General features: G+C 59.4%; 2 protein-coding genes across 5 annotated transcripts; both read left to right on the top strand.

The window, feature by feature from the left end:
- Nucleotides 1-590: 590 nt before the first annotated feature.
- Nucleotides 591-6,795, top strand: Tm6sf2 (transmembrane 6 superfamily member 2). Of its 4 annotated transcripts, none has more exons than XM_023563064.2 (10): nt 591-749; nt 2,063-2,166; nt 2,554-2,651; nt 2,720-2,823; nt 3,031-3,113; nt 3,604-3,728; nt 3,863-3,967; nt 4,329-4,421; nt 4,854-4,973; nt 6,199-6,795. In XM_023563064.2, the coding sequence occupies exons 1-10, from the start codon at nt 655-657 to the stop codon at nt 6,400-6,402; spliced, it is 1,131 nt and encodes a 376-aa protein (XP_023418832.1). In that variant the 5' UTR covers nt 591-654; the 3' UTR covers nt 6,403-6,795. The 4 variants fall into 4 exon arrangements, with proteins under 4 accessions (XP_023418832.1, XP_003465252.1, XP_063084119.1 ...); XM_003465204.3 differs by having other exon boundaries at nt 592-749; nt 3,866-3,967; XM_063228049.1 differs by having other exon boundaries at nt 601-749; nt 2,000-2,166.
- Nucleotides 6,796-8,251: 1,456 nt separating this feature from the next.
- Nucleotides 8,252-14,414, top strand: Hapln4 (hyaluronan and proteoglycan link protein 4). Its single transcript, XM_063228034.1, has 5 exons — nt 8,252-8,717; nt 9,348-9,465; nt 9,648-10,010; nt 11,577-11,912; nt 12,141-14,414. The coding sequence occupies exons 1-5, from the start codon at nt 8,382-8,384 to the stop codon at nt 12,530-12,532; spliced, it is 1,545 nt and encodes a 514-aa protein (XP_063084104.1). The 5' UTR covers nt 8,252-8,381; the 3' UTR covers nt 12,533-14,414.
- Nucleotides 14,415-15,112: the final 698 nt, after the last annotated feature.

The following is a 15,112-nucleotide window of genomic DNA, read 5'->3' as shown; positions in this document are numbered from 1 at the left end:
GGTCCCCTGCGGATTCCATCAGACCTGCCATCCTCAAGGCCCCCGTCCAGCCCCTCTCATGCCGCGGTGTGTGTGTGGGGGGGGCAGACCGCTGCCTAAACACCAAGTCCCTCACCAGCGCTGGACCCTGGCACGTGGCACAAATGGAAAGGCCCACGCATGAAATTCTGGGTCCCTTGGGGCTGGGGATTTAGGTCAGCGGCATAATCGCCTGCCTTGCAAAGCAGGCAGTCGTGAGTTCGATCCCTGGTACCAATAAAAATGAAAAAGACAAAAGAAATTCTGGGTCCAAAGCCCAGCACTCCCCAAAAACCCCTTGGAGGTCGGGGTTGGGGTTGCCACTTTGTCACCACGAAGGAGGCACAAGCGCACTCTGATCCTACCCACAGTCTGGAAGAAGCCCGGAGTGCATATTCTGGTACCTTGGGGTGCAGCCCCAACCTCTGAGTACGAGCGCCCGCCGGCCTCTGATAGAGTGGGAAACTGAGGTCCTGCCGCGGGGCGGGCCGGGCCGGGCCGGGGAGGGGCCTCTTCTGTGCCCCAGGAACGCGCTGGGCACAGGGCCCAAGCGTGGGGCGACCTTTGCGCGGGGCGGATCCGCGGCCACCCTGGCGGGCCGCACTGTCCCCGGGAGCTGAACGCTGTACAGCTGCCATGGAGCTCCCGCTGTTGGCCGGCAAGGTCGCGGCGCTGTCACTCAGCGCTCTCCCGCTGTCCTATGCGCTCAGCCTCATCTCAGCGCTGTCGCAGTACGTGCGGGGAGGCCTGGCGCCTGGAGGGGGCGCGGGCGGGGTCGGGGGCGGAGACACTTGGGGAGGTTAGGAGCAACACATAGCAGGGCTGCCGAACGTTTTGGGTCTCCCAGGGATGCACCCCAGCTTCTGTAGGTTCCAAAGTCGCACAGGGTCAAAGTATTGTCTCCTCTCTGACTGCCAGGCCGAGGCTGGCTTTCCGCTCAGGGCCAGCTCAGGCCTAGACTTGGTTTCCCCTATGCAGGCCTAACCGCTCGGGCACTGTCACTCCCATCACAGCCCCGTCACTCCCAGGCCCTCATGCCGGGTAGTCTGCCCTGGGTCTGGGCCCGGGGTGTTGCTTCCTGCCAGTTACCTGGACCTGGGTGAGCCAGGCTGCCCAGGCGCCTCGATTTTTCCATCTGTGTGGTGGCCGTCATCCTTGTCTCACCCCGGGACTTCGGGTTAGGGTTGCAGGCCAGGAATGGAGCCACTCTCCCATCTAACGGCTGTGGTTGTCGATGGTGGTCAGAAAGGCCTGGGATGGAGATGGGGAAACAAAGGGGTTTATGAGAAGATGAGAAGATTGATGGACAGGCCCTTGTCCTCTCTGGACTTTGGTCTCCCGCCGATGCTGTCACCTGTGTGCCAGACTCACCTGTCTTATCAGGGTGATGGAGCAGATGTGCACAGGCACAGGTGCAATCCATTTGGACTTTCACTAAGAGGAGCTGGGAGCCTCAAACAGAGATATGTACAATGCCAAGCCCTGGAGACCCTCAGGCCTGGGGCCAAAGCTGGGCTGCACAGGGGCTTGGGGCAGCAAGGTACAGCAGAGGTGTTGGGGAGCCCCTCCATACCTAGTCCCAGGGGAAACGGTTCTTTCTAGGGAGTCAAGTAGGACTTCCTGGAGAAGAAACAAAGTAGATGGGCCATGAAGCATGAGTAGTTTACCAAACAGAAATTTTGTGGGGACCAGGAATGTAGCTCAGTGGTAGAAAATGTGCTTAATGCCGGCAAGGTCCTGGGTTTATTCCTCAGCACCACCAAATAAAAGAGAAAGAAAATCCAGTGTGGTGGCACGTGCCTGTCATCCCAGCACTGGGGAGGCTGAGGCAAGAGGATCGCTGCGAGTTGGAGGCCAGCCAGGACAACAAAAGGAGACCCCGTCTTAAAAAGAAACAAAGCAGGAGGGGGAGCACAGATGGAGAAAGGGGACCTCTCCAGAAAGCTGCACTGCTGAGAACAGATGGAGTCTGTATCTCCAGCAGGGAGAGAGGCGGAGGCCCCAGCGCAGGCCTGGCCTCCCTGATGTGGCTCCCCCTCCCCAGCCCCCTGTGGGTGGCCCTGATGAGCGGCTTGATCCTGGGCCTGCTGTTCGTGTCCATCTACAGCTTGTCCCGCGGCGAGATCACCTACGATCCACTCTACGCTGGTGAGCCCCGGGAGAGGTGGAGAGGCGGCTGCCCCGGCAAGGGCCTCCACCCGCAGACCTGTGGCCGGGGCACGGCTCCTGCATCTGCTGGGCGCCTCAAAGGGCTCCTGTTACACTGGGGAGACGGGCACCCCTCCATGAGATCGAGGAGCCTCAATTAGCCTCAGAGCCGGAGCCGTGCCTCCTCCATGGGACTGGCGGTGGGGACAGCCACTGCACTGGGAACCTCTTGCTAAATCTCCTATTTCAAGCCTCACCCCTTCGCGCCCGACCTGAGCTGCGCATGCTCCATCCTTAACTCCCTGGGGTCTCAGCCCCACCCACATGCGGCTAGGCCCCTCCCGCGGTTTTCCCCGCCCACCATAGGCCCCGCCCATTCTCCCGCAGTCTTCGCGGTCTTGGCCTTCACCTCGGTGGTGGACCTAGTCATCGCCCTGGAAGAGGACGGCTACGTGGAGGGCTTCACAGAGTTCTACACCAGGGAGGTAGGTGGCAGGTGGGCAGCCGGGCTGTCCCCGTGGCCCTGGGTGTCTGAGCCTCGCCTCTGCCCCAGGCCGAGCCGTACCTGCGCACCGCACATGGGATCTTCATCTGCTACTGGGACGGCACCGTGCACTATCTGCTCTACCTGGCCATGGCAGGCGCCATCTGCCACAGGTGACAGCTGTGGGCAAGCGTGAGGGTGGTGGCCGCGTGGCTGCTACCCACGCTGTCCCTGCGAAGCCGCTGTCACCCCGTCGGCCTTGCCTCCCTGAACAGGATTGAGAGGGGCCCGAAGTTGGGGGGCCAGGGGAGTCTCTGTCTCGGCTGGCTCTGACACTGGGGGACAGGTACCACGTAGTCACCCTTGCTTTCCTGGCCCAGGAAGCAGTACCGGAACCTTGGGCTCTACTGGCTGGGCTCCTTCACCATGAGCACCCTGGTGTTTCTCTCGGGAAACGTCCTTGGTAAGGACCAGCCAAGGGGAGCCCCATCCCTGCACCAGACCCCCCACACTGGACCCCCACACACCTCCCCAGTACCTACAGGTCCCTTCTGTCTTCAGCCAGTGGCCTCCCTGTGGCCTCTTGGAGGCAGGGGGACGCCCAGGGTGATTCCAGCTCCTCCCAGGGTCTCGCCCAGAATGCAGACACCAAGAGGCTATTTTAGGATGGGCAGAGCAGAAGGAAGCTATGTAAGTGAGTATTGGGAGGTACGGCAGAGACGACAGTCTGATCATGGGGACAGCGTGGCAGAGCTCAGCAAGGAAAGCACACAAGTGTGCTCATGGGAAGGAAGACACTCCTGGAGTATAGGATCTAGGTAAACTGCAGGTAAACTGAGGCAGGCCAGGCCGCAGAGCATGGACATCATTTGTGGGCACTGGGGAGCCACAGAAGTGACAGAGCAGGAGCAAAGATGGCATGTATGAATCAAGATGTCTCTCCACCATGACAGGCAAATACAGCTCCGAGATTAGGCCCGCCTTCCTCCTGGTCATCCCCTACATGCTGCTTCCATGCTGGGCTGGCCTGCGGATCTTCAGCCAGCCCCGGGCACCATCCTACTCTCCTGCCAACCTGGTGAGTGCCATGTCTCCCTCACTGGCTGTACATGAGCCGTGTTGGAGCAAAGACCCCTCATCCATGGGAGGAAGAACTTTCCCCAGGCCTGCTGGCTCTGGATGGTGCACACAGTGTCTGGTTCTCCCGGGGAGCAGGTGCAGGAGGAGCAGAGAAAGGGGCTCCTGCAGCGCCCGGCCGACCTGGCGCTCGTCGTCTACCTCATCCTGGCTGTGTCCTTCACCCTCTTTCGAGGCCTGGTGAGTCTGCTCCGCAGCCTCCCCGCTTGCCCTTTTGGGATAGAAAAAGACCACCGTCCCGTCCCATCATCCAAGGAAGTTCACCATCCAGTCTGACCCGAGGCTCCCATAACAAAGCCCTGTTCCTGTAGCTGTCTCTCATCCTTCTCTGTGAATCTCAGGATGGACACAGCTAGGATCCCCAGATGGACAAGGTGAGGGTGGCCGGATGGACACAGCTAGGGTCCCCAGACAGAGATAGACAGCTAAGACTAGAATACTCAGACCAAAAAATATGGCCTGGCTGGGATGCGGGGGCAAGGCAGCTTGCCGGAAGAGGGGTGCTTGAGGAAGGTGTTTGGGTTCCATCTGCCCGCCCCAGGTCGTGCTTGACTGCCCCACAGACTCCTGCTTTGTCTACATCTATCAGTACGAGCCATACCTGCGGGACCCTGTGGCCTACCCCAAGGTGCAGGTAAGAGCACGGCTGGACAGATAAAGTCGAGGTCCCGCCCAGGTCTTTGGAAGCAGGTGCCAGAAGGTCAGGTCACACAGGCAGCAGCACGTGTGGAATGCGTTGTCTTACCGCAGAAGTAGGCAGTCTTCAGGTATGGTGGCTCCAGGTGCCCCAACATAATGTTACATCCGGACCCTATCGTCTTTGCCTGGCTCCTTTCGGCAGTGGCAGAGGCGGCTCAAGCTTTCCATAAACCCCACTCCACCACCACAGAGAAAATGAACCCTCATCATTACCCCAGAGGCTGGCTCCAAAGCCAGCTCTGCTTGGCCCAGCCCAAGCAGGGGCCATGGCTCTGGAGTATTTGGATTGGCCAGGCCAGGGTCATGGGTGAATGGGCGAGGTCCAGGGGCCCCAGCTCCTCTCACAGGCCATGGTCCCAACCACCAGATGCTGATGTACCTGTTCTACGGCCTGCCTTTCTACGGCCTGGCCACCTATGCCCTCTTGTTCCCGGGATGCTCCTGGCTGCCCGACTGGGCCCTGGTGTTCGCTGGAGCCATTGGCCAGGTAAGGAGACAGGTGCCATGTGGGCACGCATTGTGCCCATCCTGGGCAGCCACAGGCCTGGTGCCCCAGAATCCCCCTCCAACTCTCAAGAGGAAGGGGTTCAGGGGCAGCAGGGCATCTCAGAAGGTGCACAGTTCCCTTGCATGCAGCAAGGGCCTGAGGCACAGTACACCTCCTCAAAGTCACCACTCAGAGTTCTCAGGCACTCGAAGGTTTCTCCCTGGAACCTCACTAATAACTGTTTTCAGAAGCTTCCAAAATTTCGCAGAAACTGCAAATATCCGATGCAATTGTGTTTTTGGCGGGAAGTTTACAAGCAGCCAATCTGAGAGTGTTGTTCAGTTCTCCTGGCTGCTGATTGGTTGCTGCCCTGTGGCCCATCTCGGCAGATGCCCCTGCATCCTGCATCCTTGCAGGGCACTGCACTGCATGTACCTATCTGTAGTGTTCTCCATTTTATTCCTCCTAAAGCCTTGAGGTCCCTACAGTGCCACCAAAACACCATGCACCTTCTAAGGTTTTTTTGCCTTTTTCCTTTTTATCAGTACCGGGGATCAAACTCACAACTGCCTGCTTGCAAGGCGTGCGCTTATGCCGCTGGGCTAAATCCCCAACTCCCTAAGGTTTTGTTAACACAGGACTTTATCCAATTGAATTCCATAACCACAGGAGACTCAGCATTATTTAGGGTTTAAACTACAAAAATAGGCCTGTGTAGGCATTTTCTGACCATATTGGGATCTGCAGTTTTTTCATAATTCATAGGTGTGCTAGGAAAGCAACCCCTGTGAATTTTAGGGTTCTGCTGTACCTAAAGGAGTTCTCCAGGTCAGAAAGGGCATTCGGGAGTAGGGGAGCACAGGACAGGCACAGGGAGGATGATGACTTGGCAGGACCCCAAAGCAGGTAAAGGCAGTGCCATGCGTGACGGGCAGATCGGAGCCGAGGCCTTGACCGAGGGCAGGGGCTGGGATGGGGGCCATGGGAGGCTCAGGGCAGTGGAGGACCCAGTCAGAGCTGGGTTCCCGATGGGAAGAGTCCTATGGGAGTCAGGGGCCAGGATGCATGTCCCCGAGTTTGGGAGGAGGACCTGAACTGGGTCAGAAGAAGGGCCTGAGCTCCCCAGGGAGAGAGCACAGTGAGCACCTCAGTCAGGAAGATGAGAAAGGGGGTCCTACCCCAGTCCCCCTACGCCTTCCAGACACTGGCCTCCCTGCCTGTGCAGGCGCAGTTCTCACACATGGGCGCGTCCTCACACCTGCGCACGCCCTTCACTTACCGCGTGCCCGAAGATTCCTGGGCTTGTGTCTTCCTCTCCAACCTGTTCTACGCCCTCGGCCCGCACCTGTTGGCCTACCGCTGCCTGCTGCGACCCACCTTCTTCCTGCAGCCACCACCAACGCCCCCAGGCGCCAAGAAGCAGCAGTGAGGGCCTCACCAGCCCAGGACACTGTTCACAGGCACTGTGCCAGAACCAGGGTGCACTTTAGCAGCAGGATGAACTTTGCCAGAGGTCTTCTGGCTGTGGTGGTTTCAGGCTGGTGGGTGGAATGGGACACCCACAGCCAGGGATCTTGGAAAGACAGCCTTACTGAAGTCCAGCATGGATGCAAATGCCTGTGCTCCCAGCACTCAGGAGGCTGAGGCAGGAGGATCTCTGTGAGTTTGAGGCCAGCCTGGGCCACCTAAAGAAAAGTACATGTCTCAAAATACCAACGTGGAAGGGGTTTGTCTTGTTCAAACCCAAGGACCACAGGGCCTAGGATTTACCTATCATCCCCCTCAAAGAGCCTTTTAATAAAAACTCTTTTGGCGACTAAAATGTCACTGCCTGAGTGTTCAGAGTGCCAGGGCGAGGACCACTCTTCCTGAACCACACAAAGTGTGTGGTCGCCATTGGAAGGCTGAGTACCAGGCAGCAGAAGTTGGCTTCTGGTTGGTATGGACAGCTCCGCCTTCCAGCTGGGGGAAACTGAGGCTCAGAGAAACAAGAGACCTGCCTGGAGTCACAATCAGGAGAAGAAAGTCACTGCTGTGCTGGTGATGGTGACACATGCCTATAACCTAGCTACCAGCCAGGCCAAGACAAGAGAATCACAAGTTTGAGGACAACCTGCACAGTACTAGCAAAAACCCTGCCTCAAAATCAAATCAAAACTGGGTATGGTGGTGCATGCCTGTCATACCAGCACTTGGGAGGCTGAGGCAGGAGGATTGTTGGGAGTTTGAGACCAGCCTGGGCTACAGAGTAAGTTCAAGGCCAGCCTGAATTACATAGTGAGATCCTGTGTCAAAAAGACAAAAAGGGGGCAGGACTGGGGTGCTCAGTGGGGAGTACATACCTAGGATGAGTGAGGCTCTGGGTTCCATCCCCCATGCTGGGGGGAAACGGTCACATATACTATGCTCTGGGAGGCTGAGGCAGGAGGATCACAAGTTCCAGCTTACCCTGGGTAACAGGTAAAAGAAACAGAAAAAGGGCTGGAGGTGTATAGCCTAATATGAAGGCTCTGGCTTCAAGCATCAGTACTTGGGGGAAAAAAAAGAGTCATTACTCGGCCTATCAACTACACTATAACTAATAGTATGGCAAAATTAATAAGCACAGTGCACCATGCTCAGTACTAACCTCCATTACTACAGGCTGGGTCGCAGCCCATATTCCAGATGGGGAAACAGAGGTTGCAAGGGATGAAGAGCCTGGTCAAAGGTCACATCTGGGCTCAGCCTAGCTAGGGACTAAGCCCCAGCTGGCCACACTGCAGAGCCCGAGTGCTTCTGCTGGTGGCTGATGTGAGCCCATTTCAGGGGAAACTGAAGCTAGGGAGACAGCCCAGGGATTCAGAGAAGTGCTAACCATTCCCCTTGTGGTGATTCTAGAGTCCTTTTTCCTTTCTTCAGCACTAGGGATCAAACCCAGGGCCTTGCACATCCCATGCCCTGCCACCGAACAGGTTTGCAACCTGTGGGACTGGGCGAAGGGGTCAGGGCCAGCCCCCGGCTTCTCTCTGCACCTTGCCACCTTCCAGCACTAACCAACCGGTACCTGTTGGGGGCTAGCAATGCTCTGCCTCCCAGGGAGACAAACGTGTCCCCATCCCACAGTCAGAGAGGCACATCCTCCTCTGATCCCTAAGCCGCAGAGCGATTATTGGGGGCTCTCACTCCTCCAGGGGCTTGCTGGACTCAAGTCCCATAAAGAAGTCACTGAGTCCTCCTCGCCCGGACAGGTTATGCAACATACAAGACTCCAGGCCCTGCCAAGCCTCCTTGTATTTATTTATTTATTTATTTATTTATTTATTTATTTATTTTCTCCATACCAGGAATGGAACTCAACCCTCGCGCTTGTCAGGCAGATTCCGTGCCGCTGAGAGACAACCTGGGCCCTCCTGTTTCAATTTAAAAATGGCCAAACTGGGGCCCAGGGAGTTTCCTCCGGCGACCCAAAGTCAGCCAGCAAGCTCACAGATGCGGCTGTGCACGCGGAGTTCGGAGCGGTCTGGTTTTCCCTCCTTGCGGATGCCCGGGCGCCCAGTCCCCCCCCCCGCCCCCCCCCCCCGCGCCGCCGCTCTGCGGAGCGCGAGCCTCTGCGTCCCCTTTAACACCCCGCCCCCCTGCTCCCTCCTCCCCTTGCAGGCAGACGCCAGGATTGCGCGGCCGCCCGCAGGCAGCTGCCCAGTCCTTCGGGCGCGGCGGGGAGCGCGGTCGGGACGCGGGGCCGCTGCGGGCGCGGGCAGGATGGTGAGCGCAGGAGGGGCCTGGTGCCTGGTCTGGGCTTCTGTGTCTCTGCTCAGCCCCTTGTCTGTTCCCTGTCGCACTCTCTTGCAGCTCTTTTTCTGGCGCGCTGCCTCTCGGTCTCCTAATTTTCTCTCCGTTTTGGGGGTGGGGTGGGGTGGGCTCTGGACTTCCCTGTCCCTCCGCCCCCATTTGTCTCCCTCGCCCTTGCGCTGCCCTCTGTCTAAGTCTCTGTCCCTCTCTGGCTCTCTGTCCCGGTTCCCCCGGCTCCGGCCCGTTTGCTGCAGTCTCCTGGCGCACGGATAACCTTGCTGCCGCTCGCCCCAGCTCCGCTCCCCGCCCCCTCCGAGCCGGGCTGTTGCGCGGGGAAGGCGGAGCTCGGAGCTACCGCGCTGGGGACCGGGTCGACGGGGACGGCGCAGGTGTCGGGGAGGCCGGGCCGGGCGCGCGCAGAGCGCAGAATGGAGAGGGCACGAAGTCCTAGAAAGGGGCCGGGATGGAGACCTCGGGAACCTGGCCGTGGGGGCGCCTTGCACGGGAAGTACGCCCATCCCGTCCACGGGTCTGACAGGCCAGGGAGCCGGTCCTCTGCACCGAGGGGCGGCTGCCGGCGGACTGAGCGCCGTGCGCCCGCAGGTGCGCGCTCCGGCGGCTCTCGGAGCCCGCGTGCTCTGGGCCGCGGCCTGGGGCCTCCTGCTGCTCTCGGCACCCGTGGGGGCGCAGCGCGGCCGCAAGAAGGTGGTGCACGTGCTCGGTGAGTTTTGGTGGCCCAAGGTGGCCAGTGAGCTGCGGAGAGGGGCACGGGGGGAGGGTATCGCTGATGGCTAAGGTCCCCGGGCTCTCTCCATTGGACCCCGCCTGAGCTCCCCATATCCCCTCTCTGGCTCCCTCGCCCGCCCCAGGCCCCCCTCTGACCCCCACCTTGGTCCCCCGCAGAGGGGGAGTCGGGCTCCGTGGTGGTGCAGACGGCCCCCGGGCAGGTGGTCAGCCACCGGGGTGGCACCATCGTCTTGCCCTGTCGCTACCACTACGAAGCGGCCGCCCACGGACACGACGGCGTCCGCCTCAAGTGGACGAAGGTGGTGGACCCGTTGGCCTTCATCGATGTCTTCGTGGCGCTGGGGCCCCAGCACCGGGCATTTGGCAGCTACCGCGGGCGGGCTGAGCTGCAGAACGATGGGCCTGGGGACGCGTCTCTGGTTCTGCGAAACGTCACCCTGCAGGACTACGGGCGCTACGAGTGTGAGGTCACCAACGAGCTGGAAGATGACGCCGGCATGGTCAAACTAGACCTGGAAGGTGACCAGCCCATGGGCACAATGGGGCTTACATCTCAGGGAAGGGGACTACAAGGACCAGAAACCAAATCAAATGGGCTTAAAGGAATTTAGAGATTTTAGCCAGGCATGGTGGCACACACCTGTAATCCCTGCACCCAGGAAGCTGAGGCAGGAAGACTTCTGTGAGTGTGAGGCCAGCCTGGACTACATAATGAGAACCTGTCTCATAAAAGGCAAACAAAAATGAAAGAGTTTGTGAGGCAGGGCAATGGTTATGAGGGGGGTAACGCTGTCCCCCATAGACTGCAGCACGGTCTGGAGACACTGTAGGTGCTCTACTTGGAGGTGGTCCGCTGGCATGGAGCGGGGAGGGACCTTGGGTGCTGCTAAACGTTCTCCAAGACACAGCACCGCCCCCACAGGAAGAACAAGGCATCCAGTGTCAGCAGTAAGGAAGGAGACGTTGAGAAGCCCCGAGCAGGTTAAGATCCAGGCATTCGTATTATGTCGGAATGCATTCCTCACCTCTGCTTCCCGGATGGCTTTTCCCAGGCAGGTTTCCCCTTCCGGAACCCAAAAGCTTCCCGATCATAACACCAGAATGCCACCCTCACGAGTTAGCTAAGTTTGATCCTAAGTTTCTAGGATCAAAGACTAGTCCCAGAGTTGTCTCGCATTGGGCTAGTTTGGGTCACGTGCTCAGCTCAGAGCCAATCATTGTAGCTAGGTGTCGGGCTGCTGTGATTGGTCGGCCTGGTGCTTGGTGGCGTGGTCTCCGGCTGAAAGGTTCCCTCCCACCTGGTTTGCCTCTGGGTGGCGGCAGCAAAGGAGGTATAGCGGCGGTAATAGCAGGAGCACTTCTTCATTAGGCGTTTTCTGTGCCAGCCACTTAAGGTGAAGAGCTCTCTGGAGTCGCTCATTTAATTTTCCAAGAACCCCACGAGAGATAGCTATTACCGGCCTGTGGCGATGAGCACAAGGAGGGGCAGCCTTGCGCTTGAGGGGCGTCTGCTAATGATGCGCCCAGAGCTCAGCTCCTGGCTGTCGGGCCAGTTGTCTTCCCGGCTCCCTGCCACCTTCTGAGTGTGCTGAGCTCTTCCACTGACTCCACGCTCCGCTCTGAAGTTCAGAGGCATAAAACTGAAGCGTTGGGCTGAGGATTTAGCTGAGTGGCATAAGCGCCTGCTTTGAAAGTGCGCGGTCGTTTGATCCCCGGTACCAAACAAAAAAACTAAAGCGTTAGGGAAACCAAGGGGTCCTTCCTTAGCCAGTGCTGTCAGGCCAAAGGGCCCTTCACTCTGGGATACAATAATCCAGGGCTCCCAGTCCAGGGGAATCCTGCACTGGACATGGACATTCCAAGTCTCCGTGGACCCGGGGAGGGCTCAGTGCTGATGGAATGTCACGACCATATAGGAGTAGGGGGTTTGGGATTTGGGTTTTGAAGGGTGAATAGGAGTTTGAGAGTTGGAAAGGGTAAAGAACATAAGCAAAGGCTTTCAGCAGCGGAAGAGGGATAGCCACGATTAAGTACGTTAAGGGAGAGTCAAGTGAATCCATGACTGACCCCATGCAACCCCGCCAGGCGTGGTCTTCCCCTACCACCCGCGTGGAGGCCGCTACAAACTGACTTTCGAGGAGGCAAAGCGCGCGTGCGCGGAGCAGGACGGCATTCTGGCGTCAGCTGAGCAGTTGCATGCGGCCTGGCGCGACGGCCTGGACTGGTGCAACGCGGGCTGGCTGCGCGACGGCTCGGTGCAGTACCCCGTGAGCAGGCCACGGGAGCCCTGCGGCGGCCTGGGCGGACCCGGGAGCGCAGGGCCTGAAGGCGGCGTCGCGCAAGGGGGCGTGCGCAACTATGGTTACCGCCACAATGCCCGGGAGCGCTACGACGCCTTCTGCTTCACCTCCAACCTTCCGGGTGCGTAGGTCCTGCCCCCCCCCAACGTCCCCACCCAGACTCCCCAACTGCCACGACCTGAGGATCCAGGGCGCAACACGGCCCTAGCCAAAACTGGGGGGCGGGGCGTCCCAGGCAGCAGGGGGGAGGGGCCGCTCCCAGATCCCGAGAATCTTAGGTTGCCAGGGGTGGGGTCCTGAGCCCCTGGGGTGGGGATCGGGCCTCATGAGGTTCCTACGTCTCCTGCAGGACGCGTGTTCTTTCTGAAGCCTCTACGGCCTGTGCCCTTCGCGGGGGCGGCACGCGCCTGTGCAGCGCGCGGCGCGGACGTGGCCAAAGTGGGCCAGCTGTTCGCCGCCTGGAAGTTGCAGCTGCTGGACCGCTGCACCGCGGGCTGGCTGGCCGACGGCAGCGCGCGCTACCCCATCGTGAACCCGCGCGCGCGCTGCGGGGGTCTCCGGCCTGGCGTGCGCAGCCTCGGCTTCCCAGACGCGTCGCGGCGCCTCTTTGGCGTCTATTGCTACCGCGCGCCCGGCGCGCCCGACCCCGCGCCCGGCGGCTGGGGCTGGGGCTGGGCCGGCGGCGGCGGCTGGGCAGGGGGTTCGCGTGACCCTGGGGCCTGGACCCCGCTGCGCGTCTAGGAACCTGCAGGAGGGGTGGCCTTGACTGGCCACGCCCCCCAAGGCGCCCTGGACGCTGTCCACGACCCCGAGGGCTCCGGAAGCCCGGCCACAGGCCCTCTGGGCTTTTGGAAAGTAACGGCGCCCATGGGGTGCCTGGCGCCCCCTCGATACAGACCCAGCCCATCTCTTCGGGACAGTGGATTTCCCTCTCCCCAGTTTCTCCAGAAGGGCCACCACCTTCTTGAAGGCGGGCTACCCCTCTTCGTTCGGCCCCCTGGAGACAGACTGCTACCTCGGTCGCGTGGTGGCTGGACCCCCGAGACTGGCGACTGGCCACACACCCTCTGCATTTCCCTGGAGACTGGAAACGTGTCCCTTTGATCAGCTGTACACCGAATCCCCTCCCACTATCTGGAGAGAAAACGGAAACCTCAGGGTTCCCAGTTGACCACGGGTCCCCCACCCCACGGCCTGCAGACCGGGCTCTTCCACGAGCCCTGAGAATGCCCTAAAGTTTCCGGGGTAACTAGCGCATTCCCGGCCCCTGTGAGGACAGTCCCACCTCAGTCTCTTGGAAGAGCACTTTTATTTATAAGTCACCAGTAGATCGACACGCCCCCAAGTGGCTGGCGACAGTGGCAGCTGAGCTCCAGCTCCCCCTCGGGATTTCTCTGGATGGGGAGCAGACCGGTCCCCCCAAGGCTCCTTGCAGGGCTGTCACCAAAGAGATCATTCCTTCGGTCCCAGCGACCCGTAAGATTCTTGTCATGGAGACCAGCAGCCTGGCTTCTTACTGTCACCAACAGAAAGTGACACCCCTCACCAGTCACGCCCAGTCCCTCCTCCGCTGTAACCATGGATACCACAGGTTTCCCATCTCACCAGCCCTCACTCCAGAGGATATACTTCTACTCGGGCTGTCCCCACTCCTCAAAACTGTCCCCAGGGCAACCCAACATTTGGTTCCGCGGCTGTCACTATGGAAACAGGGTGCCTCCCCCGCCCTCTCCTGGCGCACCCGGGCTCTTGGCTTGGCCCCTGGGCTGCTGGGAGACCCCCTTGTTGCCGAGGAAACCAAACTCTGGTGTCTGAGGTGACACAACACCTGTCCCCATAGGCTTTCCCTCCTCCACCAAGCTGTCGACTGTCAACGTCGTTCCCATGACAACCGATCTCCCAGTTCTCAGGAACTTTTCACCAGAGGCCCGATGGGCCCAGGCTCAGACGGCGCTCCAGACAAGGCTAGACTTCTGGGGCCATCGGTCACGCTCGGTATGCACGCTAACTATACACCGGGCAGCTGCTGTGCATGCGCCACCCAGACTCAGATTCCCACTTACAGGTCGGGCTCCGGCTGTGGGGTGCTCGGTCCTATGAACTGTGTGGGTTCTGGGGCTACGCCCACCGCCCAGGCCACACCCATCTCTCCCGGCCCCGCCCACAGCTTCCTCCCAAGGCCGGCGATTTGCGCAATGAGGTCAGACGCCAGGCCGACCTTTCCGCTGACAGTCCCTTCCTGTAGCCCGGTGGCGGGAGACCCCGGTTCTGAGGGCCCGTCTGGAGCGCTCCTCATTGCTGTTCCCGTCTCTAGGAAACGCGCCTGCAAGCTTGGGCATCGGGTGGGCACGGGTTTGGATCCGGCCTGTTGTCTTTGCTCACTGTGTGACCAGGCGACAAATCCCCTCTGAGCCTGCTTCCCTCAGCGTCCAGGGTTGTCTGCGGTTCCCTCGAGTGCATTGCATACAGCAGGAGTTCAATAAATCTTTGATTTTTTTTTTTTTTTTTTTTTTGGTACCGGGGATCGAACTCACGACAGCGCGCTTGCAGGGCAGGCCCTTATGCTGCTGAGCTAAATCCCCGGCCATTCTTTGATTCTTTTAATAAATGAGAAAACAACGCAGTTTGATGAACAGAATGTTTTCGGCCTGCGGGGCGTGGTTTTGAGCGCAGTGGGAAACCTCTGCTTCCATCCTTCAGGCTCCACCCTGCGGACCTGCCTGCCCTTCCATCCTCCTGGCCTCAGATTCAAAACCCTCCTGCCTCATCCTCTGGGTGCTGGGAGGAGTGGTCTGCTGCGCCTGGTTTGGCTCTGTCCTGACTGGACCTTGAGAATACCCATGGCAGGATGTTGGGGATTCCTGTCCTAAGAAAGCAGTCAAAGATTTCTAATTTTCCCTAGCATAGGAAGAAGGGGTTTGGGGTGGTGCAGAGAGGCACTGAAAGTTTTTAGAATGTAAGACAAACCCAGAATGGGGGAAAGGGTACAGTCCTGATATGGTTGTAAAACTGGGATAATCTGCACTTTTTTTTTTTTTTTTTTTTGTCTTTTTCCTCTTTATCGGTACCGGGGATCGAACTCACGACTGTCTGCTTGCAAGGCAGGCACTTATGCCGTTGAGCTAAATCCCCAGCCCAATCTGCACATTTTTTTGTGCTTCGAGAAACACACACACGCACACGCACACGCACACGCATACACGCAAATCTGGGGATGGCGGCCTTCCTTCCTTCCGGGTCCTCCCTCTTTGGGCTCAGCCAATGAGTACTTGTGAATTATTCCTTGGGAGGTTCTGATTGGTGCAGCGTCGTGCAATGCAA

This window comes from Cavia porcellus, unplaced genomic scaffold (genome assembly GCF_034190915.1).
Source record: "Cavia porcellus strain 051 isolate PalLab524CR breed Dunkin Hartley unplaced genomic scaffold, mCavPor4.1 scaffold_17, whole genome shotgun sequence".
NCBI classification, from domain to species: domain Eukaryota; kingdom Metazoa; phylum Chordata; class Mammalia; order Rodentia; family Caviidae; genus Cavia; species Cavia porcellus.
Note: the sequence above shows the minus strand (reverse complement) of the source record. Positions and strands in the feature narration are given on the sequence as shown.

What these genes read in the sequence shown, in the direction of transcription:
- Tm6sf2 (XM_063228049.1), top strand. Translation starts at nt 655, where the DNA reads ATGGAGCTCCCGCTGTTGGCCGGCAAGGTCGCGGCGCTGTCACTCAGC. An exon ending in TGGCCTACCCCAAGGTGCAG is followed by an intron (nt 4,422 to 4,853) that starts GTAAGAGCACGG and finishes CCCAACCACCAG; the next exon opens with ATGCTGATGTACCTGTTCTA. An exon ending in TCGCTGGAGCCATTGGCCAG is followed by an intron (nt 4,974 to 6,198) that starts GTAAGGAGACAG and finishes CTGCCTGTGCAG; the next exon opens with GCGCAGTTCTCACACATGGG.
- Hapln4 (XM_063228034.1), top strand. Translation starts at nt 8,382, where the DNA reads ATGGCCAAACTGGGGCCCAGGGAGTTTCCTCCGGCGACCCAAAGTCAG. An exon ending in GAAGGTGGTGCACGTGCTCG is followed by an intron (nt 9,466 to 9,647) that starts GTGAGTTTTGGT and finishes GGTCCCCCGCAG; the next exon opens with AGGGGGAGTCGGGCTCCGTG. An exon ending in CTTCACCTCCAACCTTCCGG is followed by an intron (nt 11,913 to 12,140) that starts GTGCGTAGGTCC and finishes CGTCTCCTGCAG; the next exon opens with GACGCGTGTTCTTTCTGAAG.